Source organism: Balaenoptera physalus (genome assembly GCF_965194825.1).
Source record: "Balaenoptera physalus genome assembly, chromosome: 15".
Taxonomy (NCBI): Eukaryota; Metazoa; Chordata; class Mammalia; order Artiodactyla; family Balaenopteridae; genus Balaenoptera; species Balaenoptera physalus.
This window is the reverse complement of record NC_138894.1, coordinates 11,253,123-11,281,105: the sequence shown is the minus strand read 5'-3', so window position 1 is coordinate 11,281,105 and position 27,983 is coordinate 11,253,123. Positions and strand designations below refer to the sequence as shown.

At 47.1% G+C, this 27,983-nt stretch overlaps 2 protein-coding genes and 1 long non-coding RNA gene across 4 annotated transcripts in view; 1 reads left to right on the top strand and 2 right to left on the bottom strand.

Moving 5' to 3' along the window:
- Positions 1 to 1,362: 1,362 nt before the first annotated feature.
- ACTR1B (actin related protein 1B) lies at positions 1,363 to 12,054 on the bottom strand. 2 transcript variants are annotated; one of them, XM_082427349.1, is made up of 11 exons: positions 11,868 to 12,052; positions 9,931 to 9,995; positions 8,637 to 8,712; positions 7,469 to 7,594; positions 7,011 to 7,135; positions 6,552 to 6,768; positions 6,339 to 6,431; positions 6,071 to 6,245; positions 4,926 to 4,987; positions 4,644 to 4,684; positions 1,363 to 4,449 (listed from the first exon to the last, which is right to left on the bottom strand). In XM_082427349.1, the coding sequence occupies exons 1-11, from the start codon at positions 11,913 to 11,915 to the stop codon at positions 4,347 to 4,349; spliced, it is 1,131 nt and encodes a 376-aa protein (XP_082283475.1). In that variant the 5' UTR covers positions 11,916 to 12,052; the 3' UTR covers positions 1,363 to 4,346. The 2 variants fall into 2 exon arrangements, with proteins under 2 accessions (XP_082283475.1, XP_082283476.1); XM_082427350.1 differs by lacking the exon at positions 7,469 to 7,594 and having other exon boundaries at positions 11,868 to 12,054.
- Positions 12,055 to 16,468: 4,414 nt separating this feature from the next.
- Positions 16,469 to 26,735, bottom strand: LOC309644056. Its single transcript, XR_014254215.1, has 2 exons — positions 25,792 to 26,735; positions 16,469 to 25,452 (listed from the first exon to the last, which is right to left on the bottom strand). It is a non-coding gene; the product is annotated as an uncharacterized lncRNA (long non-coding RNA).
- ZAP70 (zeta chain of T cell receptor associated protein kinase 70) overlaps positions 16,475 to 27,983 on the top strand; it is a 70,546-nt gene continuing 59,037 nt past the window's right edge. Inside the window, exons 1-2 of the mRNA XM_082427333.1 lie at positions 16,475 to 20,530; positions 26,824 to 26,892. The gene's annotated coding sequence lies outside the window, so the exon portion shown is untranslated. The remainder of the gene's footprint in view (positions 20,531 to 26,823; positions 26,893 to 27,983) is intronic.

Here is a 27,983-nt window from a genome sequence, read left to right as displayed (position 1 = left end):
CCATCCCTTAATTATTAGTAAGTATCTTACAGGGCAATACTTTGAGATGTCAATACCCTGTTCCTCATCGAACTTTCAATTTATTAATTTATATCAGTATAGACTTATGCTTTCACATTGTATTCAGTGAATTATAATTCATAACTGTCATTATTTTTTGATGTTTAATTTGTTCCAAATTTGACCAGTGGAAGCTTCTTCAAGCAGGCTCCTGTGGCCTTTTGACATGTCCCTATCATTCTTGTAGCACTTCTTTTATTCTCTGGCACAAAATGTTGCAGGCTGTTAAACCCGTGAGGTGGGTGCTATTATTATCACCCCCATATTAGAGATGCGGAAACCTAGGAACAGCTCCAGATTACACAGCTAGTTAGTTGTGGTGGCAGGATTGTGAATCCAGACCATTTAGCTCAAGCCTGAGCTTTTCCCCTCTAACTTTTTATTTTGAAATAATTTTAGACCTACAGAAAAGTTGCAAAAATAGTACAGAGTTCCTGTTTACCTTTCACCAGTTTCTGCTAACATTAACCTATGACATTAACACATAGTACAGTGACTGAAACCAGGAAATTCACATTGATACAGTACTATTAACTGATTTTGCTGGCTTTTTCAGTAAGGTCCTTTTCTGATCAGAATCTCATGTTGCATTTCATTGTCATACCTCCTTGGTCTCCTCAAACCTGTGACAGTTCCTCAGTCTTTGTCTTTATAATCTGTCACTTTTGAACAAGATAGCTGGTCCACTGATTTAAAGAATGCCCTCAGTTTGGGTTTGCCTGCTGTTTGCTCCTGGTTAGGTGGAGGTTATCCAAGAATACACAGGTAACATTGCAGTCTCTTAATGCATCACGTCAAGATAGTGACTTATTACCGGGGATGTAAACTTTGATCATTTGGTTAGGGTGATATCTACTAGGTTTCTCCACTGTAAGGTTACTATTTTTCCTTTTTTAATTAGTAAGTACCTCATGGGGAGATAATTTGAGACAGCGCAAATGTCCTTATTTCTTGCTTACAAGTTTTTGCATCCATTTTTGCCTGCAGCAATGATAACTGTGATGTTTGCCTAACAGTGATTTTCTTTTTCTGTTATTCCTTCTACATTCATTAATTGGAATTCTACAAGAACTGTCCCTTCTCCCCCATGATTGATCTCAGACTGGACTCATGACTATTTTATTCTATGACTTACAATCCAGTACAAATTTGACCACTGGGTGCTCCTGCAAGTTGTTTCCCGAGTCCTTTAGCCAGGCCCTCTTCTTTTTTGAGCACTTTCTTCCTATACAGTACCACAAGATATTCTAGGCTCATTTTATACTTTCTCTGCCCCAGGTCTGCAATTTCTCCAAGGACCTCTGGTTCCTTTTATTGAAGAATGGTATTTAGAAACCAAGATCTGAATACTATATGTGCTTATTGCCACTGGGGTGTCATTGTCTCTAGGCCCTCTGAGCAGACAGGGCTAAGAAATATACACACATGTATTCTAACCCGTTTACTTCAGTATCTTTCTGTATGTATAATAAAAGCCATGAGTTCATACTACCTCCAATCCCCATCCAACACCACAGGGTTCATTCTAGCCTTACCACCTTCTCATCTGTAGCTTTTCTCCAACAGTGAGAAACCCAGCAGGGCCAGAGCTCTGTAACCACGCCATCCCTGCAGGACAGGGAGTAGGGAGAGTGTTGCTCGGCCTTACAAGGATGGGATTTTGACAGACATTAGGGAAAGTCATTCCCAGCAGAGAGAAGACCATGAGTAGAGGCTGGCAGGCAAATCAGGGCATGATGCCGCCTAAGCCTAAAACAGGGAAGGAACAAGACTCCAAAGGGCCAGAATTAAACACAACAATGCATAGCTCATGAGGGTGATTTCACCAGCAATTTCGTGTCAATTCAGTTTTATTTCACCAAGCAGTGGAGAACCGCCTGACACTTTGGATTAGGAAGTGGCAGAACCAAGGCTATCTGGGCTTTAGATCCAAGGGCAAATGGATTGGGTGGGGAGGATGGAGCTGTGGTCATGAGCTAGGGTGGTGGCGGTGGCTACCGTGGAAAAGAAACCAGGTGGGAAAGTCGCTACAGAACCAACAGCACCTGGCAACTGACAGAATGTGGGGAACGTAAGAGGAGGGAGAAGGCAAAGTGACAAGGCTCTAAGCCTGTGTGGTTGGCAGAAAGTGGTACCATAAACAGAACCCCAAACAAAGGTTTCTCTGTAAATTGTTTCCGCCTTGGGGACAGGCACGCTGTGACCACAAAGCCTCACAAAATGTTCTCTGAAGACAGGCCTGACTCAGTGACCTCTCCCCTCCTGCCTGATCTCTTGAGTTCTGGGCCCTCCCTCAGCCCCACCAAGTCTATTGCCTTCAGCACACAGCTATGATAACCATGCGCCCCTGACTGACTGCCCATCACTCAGGACACAGCTAAAAACCCTCTCAAGGGCCCCTACACGCTGGCCCCAACTTACCCCTCTGGTTTACCTCACATTATAGCCAGAGACCACTCACGCTGCCCTGCGCCTTGGCCTCACTTGGGTCCATGTCCTTTTTTTCTAGCCCCACCGGTCCCAGGCGTCTCCTTGAACTCTTACCTCTCCCAGGAACACCCCCTCTTTACCTGGCTAACCCCTCCTGCACCCATGCAAGTCCTCCTGCCCCACCTGCTGGCTTAGATGGCCCTCCTCTTGGCCCCCCAGCTCTGTACTGAAATGCCCTGTTTATCTTTCTCCTCTGATCTGTATGTTTTTAGGGGCAAAGATATGTCTTGTTTACCACTGGCTCCAAACACAAGGCACCTCCTGGACATACTGTAGGTGTTCTTGACGTAAGTACCTGATGAAGGAAGGAGAGGGTAGACACTCTGAACTCACTTCTCACTGCTCCCTCTCCCTCCACTGCCCTTCCTCTCCTTGCTGCTCAGCTTATTCTCTCAGAGCCCAACTCATCGATACAGCCTTCTACATCTCTCCCATCACCCCCCTTCCTGACTTGTCTGAACTTGGATCCTGTATCAGTGTTGGTCTATTGGCCTCAGCTACATCTGAGCCGGGCAGCAGAGGTGCTCAAACAGGACAGGTGAGGACGTGGATGCACCAAGCCCCAGCCCCACCTGCCACAAGGCCCCATCCGAGAATAAAGGGGAGGAAGGCAGCCTGTTCTCTGCTTCTCCTGGCAGACTGCAGCAAGCGTGTAAAGAGGCTGGGGAATTCCGCCACCAGGTTGAGAGCCCAGCCTCCTGGGGCCTCCCGTGCCACGTTGCCCCGCCAACCACTGAAATCTCAGGCTTCTGAGCTAGAGCCAGTGCCCTGCTGCTTTGGTCCTCAGGGATGGAGGAGCAAACAACAGCGCAAAGAATCACAAGAAAACAGAGCCACACACTGGGCCTTGTCCATAAGTATTACTGTAATGATTTACAAAAAATTTTTTTTCAGGCAACTGTGTTAAATTATTGTACACTTGTGGGAGAGGGAGATGGGGGTCCTGGCCACAAGGTAAATGAAGACCTCTTTTGTGGGAGAGGTGGGAGGAGAGAGTGTGCCCTCCTCACCCTGACTAGGTCTGAATTGTGATTAAGTGGCTTCCCTTCAACAAATGAAGACCATTAACCCTTCCTGTCCCAGGTACTGGCGTAAAGGACAGGGAGCAGCAAGTCAATGAAGTGCTTTGAAGGGGAGAACGCAACACACTGCGGCCGCCCAAACCCAGTGCATCCTCTGCTCTGGCTCCAAAGGCTCGGACCCTGGTCCAGACCCCTTATGGGGGACGGAAGACTGACAAGAACTCAGTCTACACCAAGGCACCCATCCAGAAAGATGGGAGAACAGAGTGTGAAAGGGTCAGGGATGCCTAGGTGTGGCCCTCTGGGCTACTCTGTCGGGTCAGGAAGAGGAGGTGGCATGAGAAGCAGTGACACACCGGCGGGGAGCTGCTGGCTGCCCCCTCCTCCACCCCACTCCCCAAGGCTAGTTACACAGGCATCCAGGTGCTCTGGCCCTGTCGGAGAAAATGGGGGTATTTGCGTGTCTGGCCTTGGAGCTCGGGGCAGCAGAGAGCCATGGGCCTAATTGGTTCTGCCAAGGGGGACACCCAGAACCGCCCAAAGCTGGGCCCCTCAATTTCTATCTTCCAGCTCAAGCCTCCCATCCATGCAGCTGTTACTGTGTGTGCGTGTGTGTGTGGAGGGCTGCAGGGAAGCATTGTTGCATCACTTGCCCGGGGTTCAGGGCATGCAGGGGGCCCTGAGGCCTAGTATGTGAACCGGACCAGAAAGGGTTAAGGACTCTGGCTCCTCTTTCCTCCCATCTTCCCAATGCTACACCTTCCTCCTTGGGCACTAGAAGGTTTTACGATGAATAGCCCGGGAGCCATCCTCTTCATATTCCTTTTTGGATACCCACATCTTCTTAAAAGTGTCCAGCGAGGCCAGGATGGAGCCACTGTGAGAAGGGAAGGAGAGCAGTCTTGTGGACCTGAGGGCTGAGCCAACCGCCCTCCCTGGGCGCCCAGAGCTCCACTTCCCTTACCTGGGAGGGAAATCCACCCACCTCCACCTGGCCTGGGCCAACCCGGGGAGAAGTGTCCAGGGCACAATGGTCTCCTCCCAGAGCACCCCCCGTGAGCCCCGCCTCACCCGATCCACGTGGAGTACAGCCGTTCCTGAGGGGCCGAGATCTAGAGGGAGCAAGCGGCAACGTGACTGTCCCACCCCCCCCCGCAGAAGCCCCTGTCCCAGCCTCGGGGGGGGTGCCCTTTCTCCCAGTGCCCGAGGCCAGGCAGCAAGTGCCTCAGCTGGGAGCAGGGCTGGGCTGGGCCTGGAAGGCAGAGGGCACCTGAAGGTGGTTCTTGCTCTTTCCTCCCCGGGTCAAGGTTGCCCAGCACCCCCATGCCCCATGGGGACTCCCCATAACCTCACCTTGATTTTGACGTCTTTGGGGGCAAGCTTCTTTACTTCACTTAGTAATCGGTCGCCAAAGCCTGTGAACACAAGGCTGGCTGAACTGGGGGTCCACATCCGACCCTTTACCACTAGCTCCCCCGCATCCAACCTCTGGTGCCCCAACCCCAGCTGCTGCCACGCTTGTTTTAGTCATTCTTGCCAGGATTAAGGGTAAGGGCAAGCCACCCCAAAGGCATAAAAGATCCAGCAGCATGCCTACAGGTGGGCCCAGCTTCCTTCCTCAGGAAGGCAGCATGAGAAAGAGCCCCAAGTCACTCAGCTCTGCCTGACCCCTACGCTCTCCCTCCCCCGATGCTCTGGAGCCAAAACCACCAGAAGCGAAGTCAAAGGCGAACGACGCGTCAGGAGAACACGCCTGCCACTTCTACCCAGCAGATGGGCAAACGTCACACACAGTGTCGGGACGGCGCCGGGGGACTCTCGTCCATAACTGATGGGGGCGAAAGTGGCACAGCCTCTCAGGAGGGAAACTCTGGTGATATCTACCAGGTAACAAATGCACATACGCACCCTCTTACTCAGCAATTCTAGTCCTAGGATTTTTCTTTTAGGTATATTCTCATCACGTGAAGTAATAGCGTATGAGATCACCCATTGGAGCATCTTCGTGATCAGAAAGAATTTCATCATCCCCAAGGCCATCCGCAGGTTAATGGTTAAACGGCACATCCATCCCATACGGTCAGATAAGAGAACTTACACTCTAGGAAAGATCTTCTGGATGTGGTGCAAAGTCAAAAATACATGGCGTGGAGCTTCAGAGTACGCTAAGGTCTGTGTAAAGAGGGAGTGCTTATTCACGCACAGGTGTTACCTGAGAAACTAACAACTCCTGTGGGGAGGGAACTGGGTGACCAGGACAATGGGAGAAGGCAGACTGCATCTAATACATTTTAGACCTCGTTAAACTTATCACCTATTTACCAAGTAAACAAAATTTAATTTTAAATCTTTCTCTTAAAAAAACAAAAAAAACCCTGAGCACCCAAAAAACCAACAGAAAATGGGCCGTCTCCCAGGCTTCTAGGAAGTGGGATGCAGTCTGAGCGTCCAGCTGCCCTTGGCCTCCAAGTCATACTACCACCTCCCAACTGTGGTACCTTTGAAAAGTGTGGAGCCACCGGAGAGCACGATGTTGGCGAACAGCGTCCGGCGAAGGTCCATGTCAGACTTGTGGATGGCGAAGGCCAGCACCTCGTGGAGCCCCTCACTCTCATCCCCTATCAGGTCTGGCTGGAACAGCAGCTCGGGGGCCCGGAACCGCGCTGGCCCCACCTTGGGAACACAAGATTGAGGCAGACAGGCCTCCTCCTCCTCCAGGTCCCGGCATCACTCCTGCCCCCGCCCGGGGCCGGCCTGGCAACTTACGTCGAGGGTGCTGCCGTCTGGCAAGGTGTACTGCACCTTCTCTGTCTCCAGAGCCTCATCCTTCTGCGGGCTGATGGACAGGTAGCAGGCCCGCTGCAGTGGGCGGGGACACAGCCCTCAGGAGGCGGCAACCGGGACACCCGCACCCAGGGCTCAGCCTTACGCCGGGTCCGACCACCCCCGCCCCGTTCCCCACCTCCTGCCCTGCGTCACCTCTTTGATGGTCCGGACAACCTCAAACTCAGCCGAGGTGTGAAAGTCAACCCCCTCCTTGCGCAGCTGCAGCCGGAGGTACCGGGAGACATCACGGCCGGCAATGTCCACCCGCATGATGGAGTGTGGCATGGCAAAGCCCTCGTAGATGGGGACGGCGTGAGTGACCCCATCCCCTGAGTCCAGAACGACTCCCGTCGTGCGTCCTGTTGCATACCTGTCACCAGGTCAGCATCCCTTCACCTCAGCCACTGAGGCATGGGGACCTCCTCACCCCTGGAAGGGACCCCGGGACATGTGCATCATCTGGTCTGAAAAAGGGACCCGCGGGACTCCCTAAAGGGACAGTCATCAGGGGGCTGTTTCTACAGGGAAGTCGGACGCCTGGTCATCCCGAGCAGGAGGCTGCCCCCAGGGAGGACGGAGATGGAGGGGACGCAGGGCTTAGGGAGCGCTCACAGGCTAAGCACGGCCTGCATGGAGATGAACAGGGCTGGCACGTTGAAGGTCTCGAAGAACACCTCTGCCGCCTTCTCCCGGTTCTTACACGGGTTGAGCGGAGCTTCCGTGAGAAGAACAGGATGCTGCAAGAGACGGCAGAGTTGCCAGCAGGTGCAAAGACCGCGTGCTGGCGCTGCCATGATCCTTCCAGAGAGCCACCCGCCCCTGTGAGCACATGAAGCTGCGGCCTGCCATCCCTCCCGACGGCACAAGCCCATCATCTGCCAGTAGTTTTACTCTTCCAAAGATCCAGCGCTCCCTGGAAAATTCTGCTCGGCAGCCACCGACTGGGCGGACCCAGGCCCATGCAACACAGAGGCGGCAGGCCCTGACAAAGCCGGAGGAAAGCTGGGAGCCTGGCTGGGACGCCGCGGGCAGGGAGAACCGGGCCCCGGCGGGAGGGGCCGCTGCCCCACCTCCTCGGAGAAGGTCTGCAGCTGGTCCTTGGAGTAGACGTACTGCCAGACGCGCTCCATGCCGTTCCAGTCCCGCACCACGCCGTGCTCCATGGGGTAGCGGATGGCCAGCAGCCCCCGGTGCTCCTGCGGAGGGGCGAGGCCGGCCGTGGCACCAGACATTCACCCGGCAACTGCTCCCCGCCCGCCCGGGAGCTGCCCCTTCATCCGCTCGCCGGGTGTCCCCATGCCCCGTGACGGGTCCTGAACCCAGCGCACGTTCATCTGTCCAACTGCTTCTCGGGCTCTCAGAGCCCAGCCAGTCTCCAAGACCAGGACCAGAGAGGGTGGCAGCGTGCTCCCTGCCACCCTCAGTCCCCTCCCTCCCTCCACAGCCCTTCGTCCTCTACACTCACTGCCAGCACAGCCTGACCTCCATCCCCACCACTTCAGTGCCAGGAGCCTCCACGTAGGCCGATCCTACTTGGTCCCCTCCTGCGGTCACGTGCTGCCACCGCTCCTCCCGGGCACAGCTGGATGCCGTGAGCTACCTCTCCTCCCAGCTCTTCAGCCGGTGCTCGCGCCTCTCACACGGACCTGCCCTTCAACTTCCCCCCAAACGTGCCCCTTCCTGCCCGGCGCCCCCTCGGCCTCTCACCCACAGCCGCGGCTCCTCCTGACCCCATCTCCTGAGAGCCCCATTAACCGCACCCCACACCACAGACACCCCAGGTGCCTAAACTGCGCTTGCCTGTTATCCCTGCCACCCTCACCCCCATTCACTCCTCCTCCCAAGGGCCTCATCTGGCCGTGCAGCCTCTAGGTGTCTCCCCGGCTGGAGCACAAGAGCGGGCCCTCTCACTCAGGTCATCAAGTCCAAGTGATTCAGACTTTTAAGTCACTTTTTGACCAGTTCTTTCCTTTGTAGTTTCTAAAAGACAGGGCATGAAGTGGTCTAACTGTGCTGCCCTATACGGGAACCATGGCCCCATCGCACAGCGCAAAGGGACCACGGTGCAGTACCGCTGGGCTGGAGCCTGGATCCTGGAGCCAGGAGGGTACCCAGCAGATGGCCTCAGAGAACAGACTCCCAGGGCCCTCTCTGGCGGTACAGCTCTGACCACCAGTCAAGGCTCCTGGGACAATGAGGACCCCAAACCCAGAAAAAGGCAGGCTCCACAGGTATTACCTCTGCTTTTGGTCCGATGAAGAGGTCCCCTTCCAGGGCTCCAGCCATCACCCGCACGTGTTTGGGGCGCCCGACACTGCGAAGACAGGAGAGGTCAGGGAGGTGGGCAGGGGGCACAGCTGAGCCCCATCCAGGAAGACCAAAGTCCAACTCCAGTGGTCAAGAGGGTAACTGTACTCAAAGCATCAGGAGGTGGCCACGGGGTAAAGGTCAGAACCTAGGCCTACGGGTCACGGGACTACAGAGCAGGCCTTGGCAGGACAGAAGACTCAGGGTCAGAAGACGAGGTGTTACTTCCGTTTCCCACCAGCCCTCCCAGAGACGGCTGTGAGCTCTGTAATGTCAGCCCTGGCAGAGGGTCAGCTTCTGTAGCCACAATGACTCAGCCCACGCTCTTGATTTCAGAGGGCAGACCAAGGCGGGGTGGCCCCAGGAAACTGGGCTATGGCTCCCTCGTACACCCCTCTCTCACTCAGTCAGTCCTGCCCCTTCCCACTGCCAGGGCTTCCAGAACAGAGATGCAATTCTTGGCAGAGTGGATGGGCTACCATTACAAAATCTGACCCAAGTCCCCTGCACATCAAGAGGAACCTTTAATTACGTTCAACGTGAGTTCAGAAAGGAAAGCTGAGGCCCCACTGGATGCTCTAGGCTGGCTCTGTCTTGATATAGCCAGCCACCTCAGGGGCCTTAAGACTCCCCCACCCTGGCGTAGGCCACTAAACCCTAAAACCTCCAGGATTTGAGACGAGACACGGCCGAGGGAAAACTTCCCGATGGGCTACAGTGGCCACAGGAGCACTCCAGGCTTTCTCCAGGTCTCACCTCCCTCTTACCTCTGCCACTGCTGGCACCATTCCAGTGGCAAAGACCCTCCTTGACTGAACAAAATATTTTCTAGAGTCTGAAAATAGATGGGCCCTGAAGAAAACATTTCCCGGGAGGAAGGGGTGGCATTAACTCCTCACTTTTCCCTCTGAGTCTAGGTCTCTCTCCTGGAGATTCTCTCTTTTATTCTTGCTGCTGCTACCACACCCTGTCCCGAGGGGAATGCTGGTGGTTTCTCCTCCTTCCTGGCTAAAGGAGGGACCAAAATCAGCCTCCAAAGAGGAGGGGGAAGCCCAGAGCACATGTCTTCTCCTTCCAGTGCCCTTAAGAGCAACAGCTTCACAAATCTGGAGTTTTCCCTACAGGTGGGGACAAGAGTTGGCCTCCAAGAGAGCTGTGACACAGGACCCACGTTCTCCGCGGAGGCAAACCGAAGGGTTAGAGATGCTGCCTGAGCAACACTTACTAGTTTGGGAAACAGTATTTGGGAATCTGGTCTCCTGCAAAGCCAGCCTTGATCACCCCCGAACCCTGCAAAGAAAAACAATGTTTAGCTCCCAACCTTCACCTCCAGATGAAAGCAGTGCCCTGCCATGGAGAGGGCTGCTGCCCCCACCATGGCAGCCCGGGGTGGCAGCCTGAGATCCTGCCAAGAGGGCAAGGCCATTTACAAGTACACCAGTGGTTCAAAACCGGGAGCGATTTTGCATCCCCTCCCCCAAATTTGACAATGTCTGGAGACTGGGGAGCGGGGGCTGCCACTGGCTTCTAGGTAGAGACCAGGGATGCTGTTATACATCTTAAAAGGCACAGGACAGCCCCACATAACCAAGAATTATCCAGGCCAAAATGTCACTAGTGTGGAGATGGAAGAACCACGAAGTACATCCTCGTCTGCACACTCCAAGGTCAGCTCCAGGCAGAAGGACCCAATAGCAGCACAAGCTACTCCCAAAACCCAGCTAGAAGCAACCCGTAAGCTTTTTTCAACACTCCCTGGCCCCCTCCCCTCAGCAACCATGGGCCACACACGGGACCCGCTGGGGAAGACCACTGGGTTCACTGGGACAACTGGCACCTCTCCTCAAGTGGCTTCTCCAGAGGCCACAGGAGGACAGCTTGGTCTTGCCGCTGCTCCAGCATGGAAGCTGGACTTAGAGTATCTTAAAGGGAACCTGGCATCTAGAAACCTCCCACTCACTGCAGGAATGAGCATCTCAACCCCTCTTCCCACAGATCTCCATCACAACCCTTGGGGTCTGCAGAGCAGAAATAAACATCCCTAAGTTACAGAGGAGGGGCTGGAAGCCCAGAGGGACCAAACAGGTTGCCCTCTAAACTCATTAACTTGTTGATTAGCCCGCCAAGTAAGGAACTGGCCTGATCTTTCCTGTAGCCTGATGGAGAGCATCCTCCAAGCCCAGCTCTAGCCTTATTAAACATCCCCTGCTGTGACTCAGGGCACTTACATGGGTACTCCAAAAAAGACAGCCGTTCAGGGATTACAGGGAGACAGATCCCAGAAAGAGAAGTGAGTCATTATCAAAAACTCCAAGGCCCACACACCAGAGGCAGATACCCAGCTAGGGGCAGATCCACAGATCCCTGCCCTTCATTTTCTTCCCGTGGACCAGAAAACATGCTGAGCCCCAGTGCTGAAGGACAAACCACAATGAAGCCAGGCAACTTTCCTCTGAGGTTTGCAAACAATGTTCCCAAACTGCTATGGGTCCTGGGAAGAGTAGTCCTGAATTCTCTCCACTGCCCTGCCGGCTGTGGAACTTCTGCTTGGCTCGGGGAGCACTTAAGGAGAGGGTCAAAGTAGCCAAGTGGCCAGCCAGGTGGTGGCGGCTATGCGGTTGGCAGAGCTTAACTTGCATTTTCCCCAGTCCCAGGAAAAGAGCGCAGTAGGGCCTGCCCACCCTGGTAGTGCTGCCTGGGGGTGCAGCACTTGGGAAGAGCTGTTGTAGAGGTCCCCAGGCCAACCCTCTCCAAAAGATGGGGCCAGCAGTGTGCAAGAGGGCAGCCAGAGCCACAGCCTGAGAAGAGGTAAAGGGGCTGGGGTCGAAACCTGCCCAGTAACCCCACTCTCAACTGAGAAAAGTCCGGGGTGCATCGGCCGGGCCGCCCGACTGTCACCCCACCTCTCCGGATGCTGACCAAAGGCCGCCAGAACGATGGGACCCCCTTCTTCTCCGGACCTCCCCGCCCGGCTCAGGGAGGGCTTGGGCTGGGGTTCCGCCGCGCCAGCGGGGGGTGGCCCCGTGGCCCCAACTATAGGGCCAGGTGGGGACGGCCGGCAGGGGTGGCGGGCGGGCAGTGAGCTAGAGGGACCAGCCGAGTCTGTCGGGGGTCCCCGCGTGCACTGCCGCGTGCTCCCTCCCCCCGGCTGCCGAGCCTCACGTTGTCGATGACCACGGGCTGGTTGGCGATGATGTCGTAGGACTCCATGGCCGGGCCGGGCCGGCCCTGCCCAGCAGGCGGGCTGCAGGAGTGACCAACGGCTGCCTGGCACGCTGACCGGGACGGCGGCGGCTCCGGACGCGCTGCCGCGCCCCTCCCACCCCAAGTGCGCAGCCTACGCGAGCCCGGCGGAGTTTTCTGGGGGGCGGGCCCCGCGGCCAATCACCGCTCCCACCTGGGCAGATTGACGGCGGGCTACCGGGTCCCGCGGCGGGCAAAGGGGCGGGGCCGCCGGATCCTGGCCAGCCAATGGAGACGGCCGGGAGGAACCGCTGGGGAGCTTCCAAGGTAGGCTGCACCGCGTGGGGGATGACATCATTGCTCCGTGCTTAAGGAGGACGCGGTCGGAGAGCGGTGGGCTGCGAGTTCGCCTGTCCAGGGAGATTGCTTTCCCGAGCTTCAGCACCTCCAACCAAGCTTCTTCGTGAGCTCGCCGTCCCCGAGGAGACCGGCGGTGGATATTTCACCCAAAGCATTTCTTTACTGAGCACTGAGGAGGATCCTTTTCCTTGTAAAAATTACAGTTTCATGGTAACGGTAGCTGGAGTGAATGGAACACCTGCTATGTGCTTGCGGAGCACTCCTACCCACTTTACATAGATTACTATATTACACCCTTGCAATAACTGTATCAGGTATTATTATTCCCATTTTACAGATTTGGGAACCGAGGAGGCTCACGCGTGTGTAACTTGCCCAAGTTTTCCAGCTGGCAGCAGCCTGGGATTAGCTTGCGGTCAGCCTCCAGCCGCGTTGGGGTCAACTGCTGCAACAGGGCAAGAAGATACCGAGTTCTGAATTCATTGACCAAACTGAGCCGTAGTTATTTGCCGCTCTGTATAACTTTCCCACTAGACTGTGAGATTAAATTCGGTAAAATTGAAGCACGACATCATACAGAAGAGTGCAGAAATCATAAGTGTACATTTCAATGAATTATTAACATGTGGACACGCTCGTATAACCATCACTGAGTTTAAGAATCAGAGCATGACCAGCTCCCTGGAAGCCTCCCACCCCTCTCGTTCCCTGCCCTATTCCTCCTCCGAGGTGACCACTATCCTGCATTCTACTGGTCACCACAGGTTAGTTTTGACTATTTTGGAATTTTATGCAAATAGAATCATAGGTATGTGTTCATTTGTATTTGGTGTCTATGCATTCATAAAATGGGTCAACGTGCAATTGTTTAAGATAATGAAGGAGTTCTATATAATCTGATATGAAATACATCAGGACATATGGCTAAGTCAAAGCAAAGCCAGTCACAGTGTCCAGAATGTTCTATGTGTGAATGGCTCTGAAGAGTGTATGAGGCACCTTCAAGACTCTTTAATATGGGAAAGGGGCCACCGTTAATGCGGGGAAATGAAGGGCAAATTCTTTTTACAATGTAAACTTTTAAATTTTGTTGTTTTTAACTTATTCTGTGTCTCTATTTCTGCTTTGCAAATAAGATAATCTATACCATTTTTCTAGATTCCACATATATGTGTTAATATACGATATTTGCTTTTCTTTCTGACTTACTTCACTCTGTATGACACTCTCTAGGTCCATCCACATCTCTACAAATGACCCAATTTTGTTCCTTTTAATGGCTGAATAATATTCCATTCTATATATGTACCACATCTTCTTTATCCATTCCTCTGTTGACGGACACTTACGTTGCTTCCATGTCCTGGCTATTGTAAATAGTGCTGCTATGAACATTGGGGTGCATGTGTCTTTTTGAATTATGCTTTTCTCTGGGTATATGCCCAGTAGTGGGATTGCTGGGTCATATGTATATCCACTCTTTTTCAGATTCTTTTTCTTAACCCATTTTTAAGTGTACAGTTCAGTGGTATTAAATACATTCATAATGTTGTGTAACCATTACCACCATCCATCTCTAGAAGTTTTTTCACCTTATAAAACTGAAACTCTATACTCATTAAACAGTAACTCCCCATTCCCCATGTGACAGAATTTCCTTCCTTTTTACGCTGAATTATATCCCATTGTATGTATATACCACCTTTTGCTTATCTGTTCATCTATTGATGAATTCTTGGGTTGCTTCCACATTTTAGCTATTGTAAATAACACTGCTGTGAACATTGGTGTATAAATACCTCTTTGAGACCCTGCTTTCAATTCTCTGGGATATATAACCAGATATGGGATTGCTGGATCATATTATAATTCTATTTTTGATTGTTTGAAGAACAGCCATACTGTTTTCCATAGTGGATGCATCATTTTTCATTCCCAACAAGAGTGCACAAGGGTTCCAGTTTCTCCACAGCCTCACCACACTGGTTAGTTTCTGTTTTTGTTTCTGTTTTGGATTGTAGCCATCCTAACTGGTATGAGGTGGTAGCTCATCATAGGTTTGATTTGCATGTCTATAATAATTCATGATGTTGCGTATCTTTTCATTTGCTTAACGGCTATTTGTATATCTTCTTTGGGTAAATGTCTATTCAAGTCCTTTACCCATTTTTAAATTTTTTTAATTTTTGGCTGTGTTGGGTCTTCGTTGCTGTGCGCGGGCTTTCTCTAGTTGCGGCGAGCAAAGGCTGCTCTTTATTGCAGTGCGCGGGCTTCTCATTGCTGTGGTTTCTCTTGTTGAGGAGCATGGGCTCTAGGTGCATGGGCTTCAGTAGTTGTGGCACGTGGGCTTCAGTAGTTGTGGCTCGTGGGCTCTAGAGCGCAGGCTCAGTAGTTGTGGCGCACGGGCTTAGTTGCTCCGTGGCATGTGGGATCTTCCCGGACCAGGGCTCGAACCTGTGTCCCCTGCATTGGCAGGCGGATTCTCAACCACTGCGCCACCAGGGAAGTCCCCTTTACCCATTTTTTTTTTTTTTTACCCATTTTTGAATTGGGTTTTTGGGTGAGTTTTAGGAGTTCTCTATATTTTGGATATTAATCAATCAATTAATCATATTATCAGATATGTGGTTTGCAAATATTTTCTATGGGTTGCCTTTTTTACTCTGTTGATAATGTCTTTTGATACACAAAAGTTAAAAATTTTCATGAAATCTAATTTCCCTATTTTTTTCTTTTGTTGCCTGTGCCTTTGGTGTCATATCTGAGATATCATCGCCAAATTCAATGTCCTGAAGCTTTGCCCTATGTTTTATTCTAAGAGTTTTGTAGTTTTAGCTCTTATATTTAAGTCTTTGACCCATTTGAGTTAATTTTTGTATATGAGGTTAGGTAAGAGTCCAATTTCATTCTTTTGCATGTGGATGTCCAGTTTTCCCAGCACCATTTGTTGAAAGGATTTACCTTTCCCTGCTGAAAGGTTTCCACATCCTTGCCAAAAATCACTTGACCATATATGTGGGGGCTTATATCTGGGCTGTCTATTCTATTCCATTGGTCTATATGTCTGCCTTTATGATATATTCCTTTTTTTTTTTTGGCTGCACTGGGCAGCTTGTGGGATCTTTGTTCCTCAACCAGGGATGGAACCCGTGCCCCCTGCAGTGGAAATTCTGAGTCCTAACCATTGGACCGCCAGGGATTTCCCGATATATTACTTTTTAAAAAAAATAAATGTATTTATTTATTTATTTTTGGCTGTGTTGGGTCTTCATTGCTGTGCGTGGGCTTTCTCTAGTTGCGGTGAGCAGGGATTATTCTTCGTTGCGGTGCGTGGGCTTCTCATTCTCATGGCTTCTCTTGTTGCGGAGCACAGGCTCTAGGCGCGCGGGCTTCAGTAGTTGTGGCACGTGGGCTCAATAGTTGTGGCTTGCGGGCTCTAGAGCTCAGGCTCAGTAGTTGTGGCGCACGGGCTTAGTTGCTCCATGGCATGTGAGATCTTCCTGGGCCAGGGCTCGAACCTGTGTCCCTTGCATTGGCAGGCAGATTCTTAACCACTGCACCAGCAGGGAAGCCCCTGATAAAGCGTATAAATACTCTTTATCAAATTGAGAATATTCCCTTTGTTTTCTAGTTAATGGGAGTTTTATCCTGAATGGATGTTTGATTTTGTCAAATGCTTTTTCTGATCATCTGTTGTGATGAGCATATGATTTTTGTATTAACGTGATGAATTACACTGATTTATTTTTGAATGTTCAATCAGTTTTACATTCCTGGAATAAATCATTTAGTTATGATATCTTATCCTTTAAAAAATATTGTTGGATTCAATTTGCTAAAAGTTTGTTAAGAATTTTTACATCTATGTTTATGAAAGATACTGGCCTATACTTTTCTTTTCCTGTAATATCTTTTTTTTTAAATTTTTTATTTATTTATTTATTATTTTTTTATTTTTGGCTGTGTTGGGTCTTTGTTTCTGTGTGAGGGCTTTCTCCAGTTGCGGCGAGTGGGGGCCACTCTTCATCGCGGTGCGCGGGCCTCTCACTATTGCGGCCTCTCTTGTTGCGGAGCGCAGGCTCCAGACGCTCAGGCTCAGTAGTTGTGGCTCACGGGCCCAGTTGCTCCGCGGCATGTGGGATCTTCCCAGACCAGGGCTCGAACCCGTGTCCCCTGCATTGGCAGGCAGATTCTCAACCAGTGCGCCACCAGGGAAGCCCTTCCTGTAATATCTTTGTCTGGCTTGTTATCAGGATAATGCTGGTCTCATAGAATGAATTGGGAAGTACTCTCTCAATTTCAGTTTTTCAGAAGAGTTTGTGTAGAATTGATGACGTTTCTTCCTTATTGATAGAGTTAACAAGTGAAGTCATCTGAGCTTTGAGTTTTCGTTGTGGGAAGGTTTTTAATCCAAAAATTCAATTCCTTTAATATGGAGCTTATTTCTTTTTAAAAGAAAAGCAATTTATTTTTTATAGAGCTATTCAGGTTATTTATTTCTTCTTTAGTAAGCTCTGTTAGTTTGTGTCAAGGAATCTGTCCATTTTATCTAATTTGTTGAACCTATTGGAAAAAAGTTGTTAATAATATACACTTATTTTCCTTTTAATCTGTGCTATCTCTAGTAATGTCTGTGTTCTCATTCCTGATATTGTTAATATGTGTCCTCTGTCCTTTTTTCCTGACCAGTCTGGCTAGAGGTTTATATATTTTATTGATTTTCTCAAAGAACTAACTTTTGGTTTCATTGATTTTTTTCAGTGGTTTTTACATTTTTAAAAGGTTGTGAAAACAACAACAAACAAAGAAAAATATGTGACAGAGACATACATAACCTGCAAAGCCTAAAGTATTTTCTATCTGGCTCTTTACAGAAAAAGTTTATTGATTCCCCCTCCATACTTGGATGACTGTGTAAATATAGATATTGTTGACCTAAAACAAGTAAACTGTCAGTTATTTCTCCAGGAAAAAAAAAAAGGTTTATTTGGGGTCTGCAGAGAATTGCAATTTGGTGTCTGCAACCATTGTGTGCTATGTGCAAGTCCCCGCCTAGCAAGAGAGGGAGAACTCTTTTATAGAGGGGAAAAGGAAGTTGGGGGAGGCTATAGTAAACAAAGACTCCATGGCTTTTCATTGGCTGAGCCCTTGCCAGGAATGAAGAGGAGTGTTTCTTCTTCCTGTTGGGCTCTAGGAGTAGGAGCTCCCCCTTCTGGTCTCTCAACGTTATTTAATTGAGATTTCTGTTCATTAACTTTTTACAATGTTTTCCTGTCATACCTCAACAAATCTGCCTGGAAATAAGAGAATCACGGTAGAGAAAGTCTGGTGATCACTTAAAGGCACTTGGTAGATTACATAAGAGCCCTATGGTATACTCAGGTTGCAAAGCATCCCGTATTCTCTTCCTCTGGTGATGTGAGCAGATAGAAGGGAAAGGAGGGGTAAGTGGGAGAGGAGGTGGTGAAGATTTTGGTAAGGGGACTCATTGCGATTCAACAGTGGCCTCTTATTTTAGCAGCGGTGAAATGAGGATGGTGCTGGTTGGTTTCTGTTGGGGTGGTAGAGGTGGGCAAGCTGGCCAGGTTTTGGGATGTGTGTGAAAATTGACCTGAGAGGATTTGCTTGTGGACTGGATGTGTGGTGAGAGAGAAAGACAGGAGTCTGTTATGTAGTCTGGATTTTGGCCTGAACAAGTAGAAGGATTGATTTGTTGCTGAGATGGGGGGAAAGTAGAGGAGTGGGCAGTGGGGATCAAAAGACGGGTGCTTGTGCATCTTGAGTTTGAAGCTAGCTTAACTGCCATTGCTTTGGTTTTATTATCCCTCAGCATTGTGTGAAATCTCCTTGGTAACAGGCCCCCAAAGAACTCCTGTGTTCACAGGAACTCCTGCTTTACTTCCCCGGATTACTCTAGGGATTCCTTGCTCAGGAGAAGGGAGGAACTTTAACGTTTTCCCCAACTTTACACCGTTCTCAAAATCCAGAGTTCCACAGTCAGGTAGCACACATGCACATTTTCACTTTTCATTATAAAAATTTTCAAACATATACAAAAGGAGAGAGATTAGTATAATGAACCTCTGTGTGTTAATCAGGCCAATCATGTTTAATCTATCCTCTCATATATACATACACTATATTTTAAATAACAGTTTGATATATTAGTCACATAACATAAAATACACCCTTTAAAAGTGTATATTCACAGCGTTGTGAACCACCACTATCTAATTTTAGAACATTTTCATCACCCCCAAAAGTAATGTCACACTCTCTTCCTGTCACTCCCCATCCACCTTTTCCCACAGCCCCTGGCAACCACTAACCTACTGTCTGTTCTATGGATTTGTCTATTCTGGATGTTTCATATATGGAATCACACACTGTATGGTCTTTTGTGACAGGTTTCTTTCATTTAACACGTTTTCAGGGTTCATCCACGTTGTAGCATGCCTCAGGAATTCATTCCTTTTTATGGCTGAATGATATTTCATTGTGTGGATTTACCGCATTTTGTTAATCCATTTATCAGTTGATGGGCATTTAGGTTGTTTCCACCTTTTGGCTATCTGAACAACGCTGTTATGAACATCTTATGAACATAGCTTTTTCAAAGTGAACATTAGATTTCCATGCTCTACTTTTATGATCTTACTGCATTTGGAAGCACTTTTGCTATTTACTAAACTAATTGGTTGACCACATTCTGGGACATTCTCTCAATGTAAAGAAATTGGGTCTGTGGAGAAAAGCTACAGTACTATTTTCCAAAAATTAAGCAGACCAATATCACAAAACAGTGTCATGTGTCATGAAGGACAGTAGGTACATTATGCAGTCAGTCAGGGGTGACATCAAGAAAAGGGGAAATAGTAACTCCTCTTGTCAGGGCACTTTAAAAACCAAAGGGTTTTTGTGAACAAGTATTTTACTGCATGGGCTTACATACACTTCCACTGTATTGATTCTTAATGATTCACTAACATCTCAGCAAGAGAGGACTTGTTTCTTTCATTTACCAAAAAAGCCATCATATCCATGCACCATTAACCACCTAATTAGCAATTTTCCTGTAGAATTGAAACCTGCCATGTGCACAGATTACTCAATGTCTATGCAGACTGAGGGAACTAGTGTTGTCCTGGTTTTGAGTTAAAAGTTCAGATCCTTGGAGACACTTAATGAATACTCTGTGGAACTCAGAATAAGTGGGTGCTGTGGCCTGAAACACCTTCTTTAAGGGACAAGTTTCTCCTCCCTAATGGGTTTGCCCACTCCCCAGGGGCCAGAGAAAAGGCCTGGCCTTGACCTTGAATTGGGAAAATGTGTCACAGACGTCATGACCTCCAAAAAGAAAAGCCTGATAATATAGCTCAAAATCTCCACAGGTCACTACAATCTTTTAGCACAATTAATTCATATCCTTGATGTAGCCACATGCAGGTCAGCAGAAGTCTTAACATCCATCCATGCCATCCTAGGGGAGATTGCTAATCCAGTTCATCTGTGTTTGCACCTTCATTTTTTTCATCTTATTCCTCAATGACAACATCAGGAATTCCTTGTGCTTATCAAACCAGTCATGTCAGGATGACCTCAGGTCCCCGCGCCCCTCCCAAATATAGACCCACAGTGGGGATTAGTGCAGAGTATGCAGGAGTATTGTCCCCTCCCCTCCCAAACGAGAAAGCATCCCATTTCCAGAATGGTCAGTCACTGCTCATTGGCCTCATTGCCTGTGGAGAGGAGAGTTTTTGTTGAAAAGCCCCTGAGCTGTGTGTCCATCTGTCTCTGTTCCTTCCCCAGCTGAGCGCTGAGCATGACCTTGCTTGGAACCAGCACTGTTTACTGTCATTCATCATAGATAATAGCACTGAGACAGGATGAGGGGAGGGCACTTTCAGTCTCCATGTCACATCAGCGAATTCTGTCCCCCCCTCCTCACAGACCTCCTGTGGTCGAAATCTTTCCCTCCAGTTTCAGATGAGAAAACCAAATCCCACAGAACTTCACTGCCCAAGATCACACAGTGTTCAAATGTTGTACCGGAACCCAAGTCCAGTGCTCTTTCCCCTAGAGCTGGCCAACTGCAGGATGCTCCTCTCAAATACCATGCATGAGTGTATCGATTTAAAAAGAATTACATGCAGATCCAGTGAAAGATTGGCTCACAGCTAAGGTTTACTTTCCCATAGGTTATCCTCAACAAAAGAGCTTGAGAGATGCCGACTTTGCATTGAGTTCAAATAAACGAGAAGAACATTTGGTTAAACTATTTGGTAAGTAATCTCCTCACGTGAAACTGTCAGGCTGTATGAAGAGTCTCGTGCGTGTCCGTGGTGGTCTCCCAGATAACCTGTTCCTGCTGCTCTGATGGGAAGGAAAGTGCTTTGCTTTGAGGCTAGAACGGGTTCTCTAAGTGTCAGAGTCTCAAGAAATTAAGAAAAACATAGAAGATAAACAGTTGGAAAGGATTCTGCTCCTTAAGCAGGGGTCCCTGTAGCAGCAGCAGGGCCACTGTCTGGGATCTATTGGAAAAGCAGTGTCAGATCCCAGCTCAGACCAGCTGCACCACATCTGCCTAGATGAGGTCCCCAGTCGATTTCTGCATGTGGTAGAGATGGTGAGGCCCTGAGGCTGAGATAGACCTTCTCCCAGGTCCTCAGCCCTAACTGAGCATGAGAATCCCCTGGGAGATTGTTAAAAAGAGACACATGATCAGATTTCCTGGCATGGGAAATCTACCTTTGCATCAGTAGTTTTTATAGCTCTCCAGGTGATTCTAGGTTGGGACTCATTGATCTATTCCAAGCCTCCCAGGTAAATTTGAGAAAAACCAAGGCCTAGATGGAAGATGGTTGGGTAGGAAGCTCCAGGAATACATCTCTTCACCGAAGCTATAACTGAGCTGGCAAGATCTATCTTAAGCAACTATTTCGGAACAAGAGATGAACATTTGCATAGTCCAGGAAGGAACTTGATGAAGAGATTGGTAAATTTTAGTGAATTTCAGTGTTCCATGTAGATCCCACCATTCTCCATCCCCCAGCCCCATGGCAGGTAGCCAAGTGTTTCACAGCCCACATTCTCAGTGTGGCTTCCTGGTGCCACAATCTGGGTGTGGGTTGATCACTGCCTTTGATCACTGAGGGCTGGCACTGAGGCTGGCCATTGTTTCACTATCATGACCTAAAGAGCTTCCAAGAAATTCTGTCAAGGAGATTAAGAAGACAGTATTTTTTGTTTTTCTCCTTTTGAAATATAGACACTTACGGAAACCTTTGTCAGGTCACCGAGTGACTGCAGACATAACAAACTGGAAATTCAGCACCCATACACAGTAAGTAATATACACTTTGCCAAAATAGTTTGGAGAAGTCACAAGTGCATGGTTCCAGCCCTCAACAAGCCCAAACTGGCCATCCCTGAGGAGCGGGAGGATTAGATTTCCAAAGTTACCCAAATAGAATGTGTAGCTCTCAACAAAAAAAATTATGAAACACACAAAGAAACAGGACAGTATGGCCCATTCACAGGAAAAAAAAAAAAAAAGAAATAGAACCCATCCCTGAGGAAGCCTAGGAACTGGAATTATTCATCAAAGGTATTAAATCAACTGTCTTTAATATATTTAATCAGTAAAGGAAATGATGGACAAAGAAGGAAATAAGGAAAACAATGTTTGAACAAAGTAGGAATATCAATAAAGAAATAGAAGTTAGAAAAATGAGCCAAAGAGAAATTCTGAAGTTGAAAAGTACAGTAAGTGAAATGAAAAACTCACGGGAGGGATGTGACAGCAGATTTGAGCAGGCAGAATTAAGGATCCCTAACTTTGACCTGGGACACTTGAAATTATCCAGTCTGAGGAGCAGAAAGAAAAAAATGAAATGAATAAACAGAGCATGAGGGCCTGTGAGACACCATCAAGAGTACCAACATATACATTTTAGAAGTCCCAGAAGGAGAAGCGAGCAAATGACAGAGAACATATTTGAGGAAATAATGCTCCAGAACTTCCCAAATCTGATGATTATACACATCCAAGAAGCTCTACAAACTCCAGGCAAGGTAAATGGAAGAGACCGACACTAAAGCACATTATAGTCAAATTGTTGAAATCAAAAGACAAAGAGAATCTTGTCAGCATGAAAGAGAGAAGCAACATTATGTACAAGGGATCCTCAATAAGATTAATGGCCGATTTCAACACAAAAATCATGGAAGCCAGAAGCAGTGATATGACATATTTAAAGTCCTGAAAGAAAAGTACTGTCAACCAAGAATTCTACATCTGACAAAACTATTCTTTGATCATGGAGGAGAAATTAAGAAATTTCCAGATAAACATAAGCTAAGAGATATGCCCCGTTAGAAATACTAAAGGGAATACTTCAGACTGAAATGAAACAATACTAGACAGTAACTCAAAGCCATAAGGAAAAAAACAAAGAGTAGCTATATTATTTTCCAGCAAAATAGATTTCAAATAAAAAAGTTTACAAAAGACAAGGACATTATATATTGATAAGGGTTCAACACAGAAAGAAGACATAACAACTATAAACACATATCACACAGCAACAGAACCCCCAAATATATGAACCAATAATGGACAGAATTGAATGGAGAAATAGTTCTACAATAATAGTTGGAGACTTCAGTAACCCACTCTCAATAACACATAGGACTAGAAAGATAATAAGGAAATAGAAGACTTGAACAACAGTATAAACCAATTAGACCTAACAAACATATACAGAACACGCCACCCAACAACAGCAGAAAATACATTCTTATCAAGTGCACATAGAACATTCTCCATATGTTGGCCACAAAACAACTCTGAATAAATTGAAAAAGATATAAATCATATAAAGTATCTTTCCTGATCACAATGGAATGAAACTAGAAGTTTACAGCAGAGGGAAAACTAGAAAATACACAAATATATGGAAATAAAGCAACAGACTCTTAAATAACCAATAAGAAATTAGAAATTACCTTGAGATGAATGAAAATCAAATACGACATACCAAAACTTATGCAGCAAAACAATGCTAAGAGGGAAATTTATAACTATAAATGCATACATTAAAAATAAGAAAGATCTCAAATAAATAACCTATCTGTATACTTTGAGAAACAAGAAAAACAATAGCAAACTAAATTCAAAGCTAGCAGAATGAAGAAGATAATAAAGAATAGAATGGAAATACATGAAACAGAGAATAGAAAAACAATAGAGAAAATCAATGAAACCAAAGATTGGTTCCTTAAAAAGATAACAAAATTAACAAATCTTTAGCTAGATTGAATGAGAAAAAAAGAGAGAAGACTCAATTATTAGTTAAGAATTGTGGGGACATTACTACAATCACAGAAATAAAAAGGATTATAAGAGAATATTATGAACAGTCGTATGCCAAAAAATTGGATAACTTAGAAGAAATGAGCACATTCCTAGAAACACACAAACTATCAAAACTGATTCAGAAGAAATAGAAAATTGGAATAGACTTGTAATAAATAAGGAGACTGAATCAGTAATCAAAACCTCCTAACAAGGAAGAGCCCAGATTCAAGTTGCTTCACTGGTGAATGCTACCAGACATATAAATGAGCTAACACTAATGCTTCTCTAACTCTTCCAAAAAATTGAAGAGGAGAAAACACTTCCTAACTAGTTCTAAGAGGCCAGTATACCCTGATACCAAAGCCAGACAAAGACGCTTTAAGAAAACTACAGAGCAATATCACTTGTACATATAAATGCAAAATTCCCCAACAAAAGGCTAGAAAACCGAATCCAACATCGTATTAAAAGGATTTTACACCAGACCAAGTGGGATTTATTCCTGGAGTGCAAGCATCGTTCAACATAGGAAAATCAATCAATGTAATGGACTACATTAACAGAATGAAATACAAAACCACATGATCATCTCAACTGATGCAGAAAAAGCATTTCAGGAACTCTGGGTTTGCCCTTCTTCCATGTATGCTGTTAAAGAGGCTTCAATAAATCGGTACTAACTGTCTGGCTGATTGATTGGTGGTCAGTGATCATGACTGAATGAATGAATGGATGCAGATAGCTCTTGCAGTACCACTATCCACGCTTTCAGGAATTCCCATCTAGGAATGAGAACACTTTTCTCTTCTTGGCAGGTGCCCTGTGTCTCTGAATCCAGCCCCACATGTGTGGAAGGGGAGTGGGTGCATCTGAAGATGGGTGGCTGGTGCAGGGTTTAGAAGAATCCCATCACCCCCATAGGCCTACTGACCCACCCCGTGCCAGGCCAGTGTTGGCCTTGGCATTGGCGGGCCACTGATAAACTTGCCAAGTTCTCCCTGAGCAACAGTTCAGGAACTTGTAGGTCGATGCATTCATCAAGGAAGGGGATGTGAGAACTCATCATCTTGAATGAGTGAAGTAATGGTTAAAGCTTTTGTGTCCTTATTGTCAGCATTTATTCCATCAGGTGAGTAGACCACCCACCAATATACCAACAACCTTTGAAAAAGGACTCAGAATATACACAAAATGAATGGAATTTGTGATGATTATTTTCTGTTGCTTTTCAAAGTAAACCTAGAAGGACAAACAAAACTGCTGTCCCCAGGGAATAGTAGAAGACTGAAAACTTTAAAAGGGAAGGAGAAATTAATATAGTTCCAAAAATGTAATCATGAAAAATTAGGAACAGTTTATAAACAAAGAGCTTTCTGACTAAAACTCTGTTTTGCTTTATTTTTACCCTCCGGCCTTCACCCATATTTATGGGCCATCCTGGGGAAAGTCTCAGAGATGGGTCAGAATGACAGCACGAATAAGAAGGAAAATTATGACACTACATATCATGAGATTTGGGACAAAGTTTCTAGCTATATATCTTTAGTGGGCAATGTTTACTGCCCCGGACATCTAGTGGAATCAAAATTTTTCAGAAATGATTTATGTTATTAGAATTTCCCTTCCCAAGAGAAGGAATTTTAGAGTGTAATTTCACATATTCGTTGAGTTTGTATTATTTATTCACTGTATTTATAGACTGCTTTACAGGGAAAAATATCAGATCTCCACTGCTGGTATTAATATGCCTTTATTTACTTCACTTGAGATGAAATTCTAGAAGAAACAAGAAGCACAGCGGCAAATCAGTTACAAAGAGAGACACAAAAGAAAGCAAGTATATGCCTTTTTTTTTTTTTAAACTATTGACTTTTTTTTTTTTTTAATTATTTTTTTTTATTTTTTATTTTTATGGCTGTGTTGGGTCTTCATTTCTGTGCAACGGCTTTCTCCAGTTGTGGCAAGCGGGGGCCACTCTTCATCGCGGTGCGCGAGCCTCTCACTATCACAGCCTCTGTTGTTGCGGAGCACAGGCTCAAGACGTGCAGGCTCAGCAATTGTGGCTCACGGGCCCAGCTGCTCCGCAGCATGTGGGATCTTCCCAGACCAGGGCTCGAACCCGTGTCCCCTGCATTGGCAGGCGGATTCTCAACCACTGCGCCACCAAGGAAGCCCAGTATATGCCTTTAAAACGCTTTAAGTGCACATTTTTCTATAGGCCTATGTACTGTATTATAGGTACTAAGCTATCATTTTACCGTTCTTTAAAACAGCTACTTGTGCAGCAAAGACAAATAGAGATATGAAGGAAAGAATTGTCTGAAATCCTCTCTATAACCTCCAAGATGAAAGTGTAACTATCCTTCTATTTTGGGGAAATCCCTCAACTTCATGTGTCCGGCAGGTTCTTACTCTCTGGAGGCTGTTCAGAGAACAGGGACTGGATTGCAAATGGTGTTTACCGTTCCTTACACCGGGAGCCCCGAGTGGTGTCATAACTTTCCGCCAAACACGCTTTATACTTCCACGTGCATGACCTGCTTTGAGGCTAATCTCAGCCCTGCGTGAGAGCTGGTGCAGTCCTTAGTACCTCATTCCATGGATAAGACCAAGGACAAAAAAAATCACTTGCCCTAGGCCCAGCCGTAGAAATAACAAAAGTGATGAACACACTGTTCCCTTTAAAGCAGCTTCATATCATTATTATGTTTTAAGTAACACTTTGAGAATTAAGGCAGGTATTCGATCGCAGGTCATAAGGATAGAATTGGGAATCAGAAATTGCCAGCAGTGCACATTAGTGCCTGGGTAGCAGAGGAGTGAGAACTTGTTGGAATATTGCATACAGATGTGAATTCCAATTCCTGAGGTTCCTTTCCCACAGCCTGGGCTCCAGCCTCTGCAACCAGCTGGTGCTTCTCTCTACAATGACATATAAACTTTCAAACACACATTTCCAAGTACAAGTTGAATTCTATGTCAGCATTCATTTCAACACTGGATTGGGAGTTTGGGATTAGCAGATGCAAACTAGTATATATAGGATGGATAAACAACAAGGTTCTACTGTATAGCACAGGGAACTATATCCAAGATCCTGTGATAAACCATAATGGAAAAGAATATGAAAAAGAATTTAAACACACTGAAGATATGGGCCCAAGGGTGTACTGATAAAAATTTTTCAATTTTTTTTCATGTGTTTTATCATCACAGGAGCCAATGTTGATGAGAATTCTGAATCAGAATTTTTCCTTGGCAGCATGGACAGAATTTCCAATAATGGTAAATGCAAATGGATAAAATTGGAGTTAGGGGTCAATAAGTGATACCTCTTCTTCCTCTTGCCTGAGTTCAGAACCAAATGTGAGACTAAGCTGAGGGTCCAGCAGATGGAGCCCAGACCATTCTCTCCAGGAATACTTGGCTGGTTAATGTGGGTGCTTCACCTGGAGCTAGGAAGAGTGCTCCAGTCACTGGTAAGGTTTAGGATACCCTTGCCTTCTCCAAACCCCCTCCGTGGGAGAGTTTGCTTTTGTAAAATTCACAGCATAGATAAGCAGATCAAAACGTTTGCTCTCTGCAGAGAGATAGAGACAGAGAGACAGAGGCAAGGAGAAAGGAGCCAGTAACAGGCACCTGAATCCCTCTCCCAAACTGAACAGTGAAGTCTCTCCCCAACCCCTGGGGGACGGGGCTAGTGAGGGGCTGAGCACTTTCTGGAAGTGGTACCCCAGAGGCGCTCTCTCCATCAAAGCAAAGGCTCATCTCAGATCCGATTATGATGGAAGCAGATGGGCTCTGAAGAGGAACTAGTTCCTCAGGATGAGGAACTAGAATCCCATGCAGCATTTCTTCCCTAGACAGATTTAAAAATTTAAAAAGAAAAATAGGGAATTCCCTGGCTGTCCAGTGGTTAGGACTCAGTGCTTTCACTGCAGGGGGCACGAGTTTGATCCCTGGTTGGGGAACTAAGATCCTGAAAGCCATGCGGTGTGGCCAAAAAACAAACAAAAACAAAAAAGGCCAAATATGTCACTGTCTGAGTTGGCGAATATGTGGTCTTTGCTGGGTGCAGGAATAGGAACTAGGTCAGTGGTTCCCAAGCCCAACTGTGCATCAGCCACGGGGAAGAGGATGTGGAATGGAAAGAGCTTATTAAAAATCCTTATTCTCAGAACCCACCGAGAATCTCTAGAAACGGAGTCCAGGTTCTGCACATCTTTGCATATTCTCTGAGTGACTTGGATACAGTCGGCCAGATACCAGCCCCTGGTGTTTGGAACCACTGGCTTAGATGGTTTTCGGAGATCAGTTTACCACAGAAGTCTCTTTAAAATGAATACTTCTAATATCCCTGAATTTACACTACACGT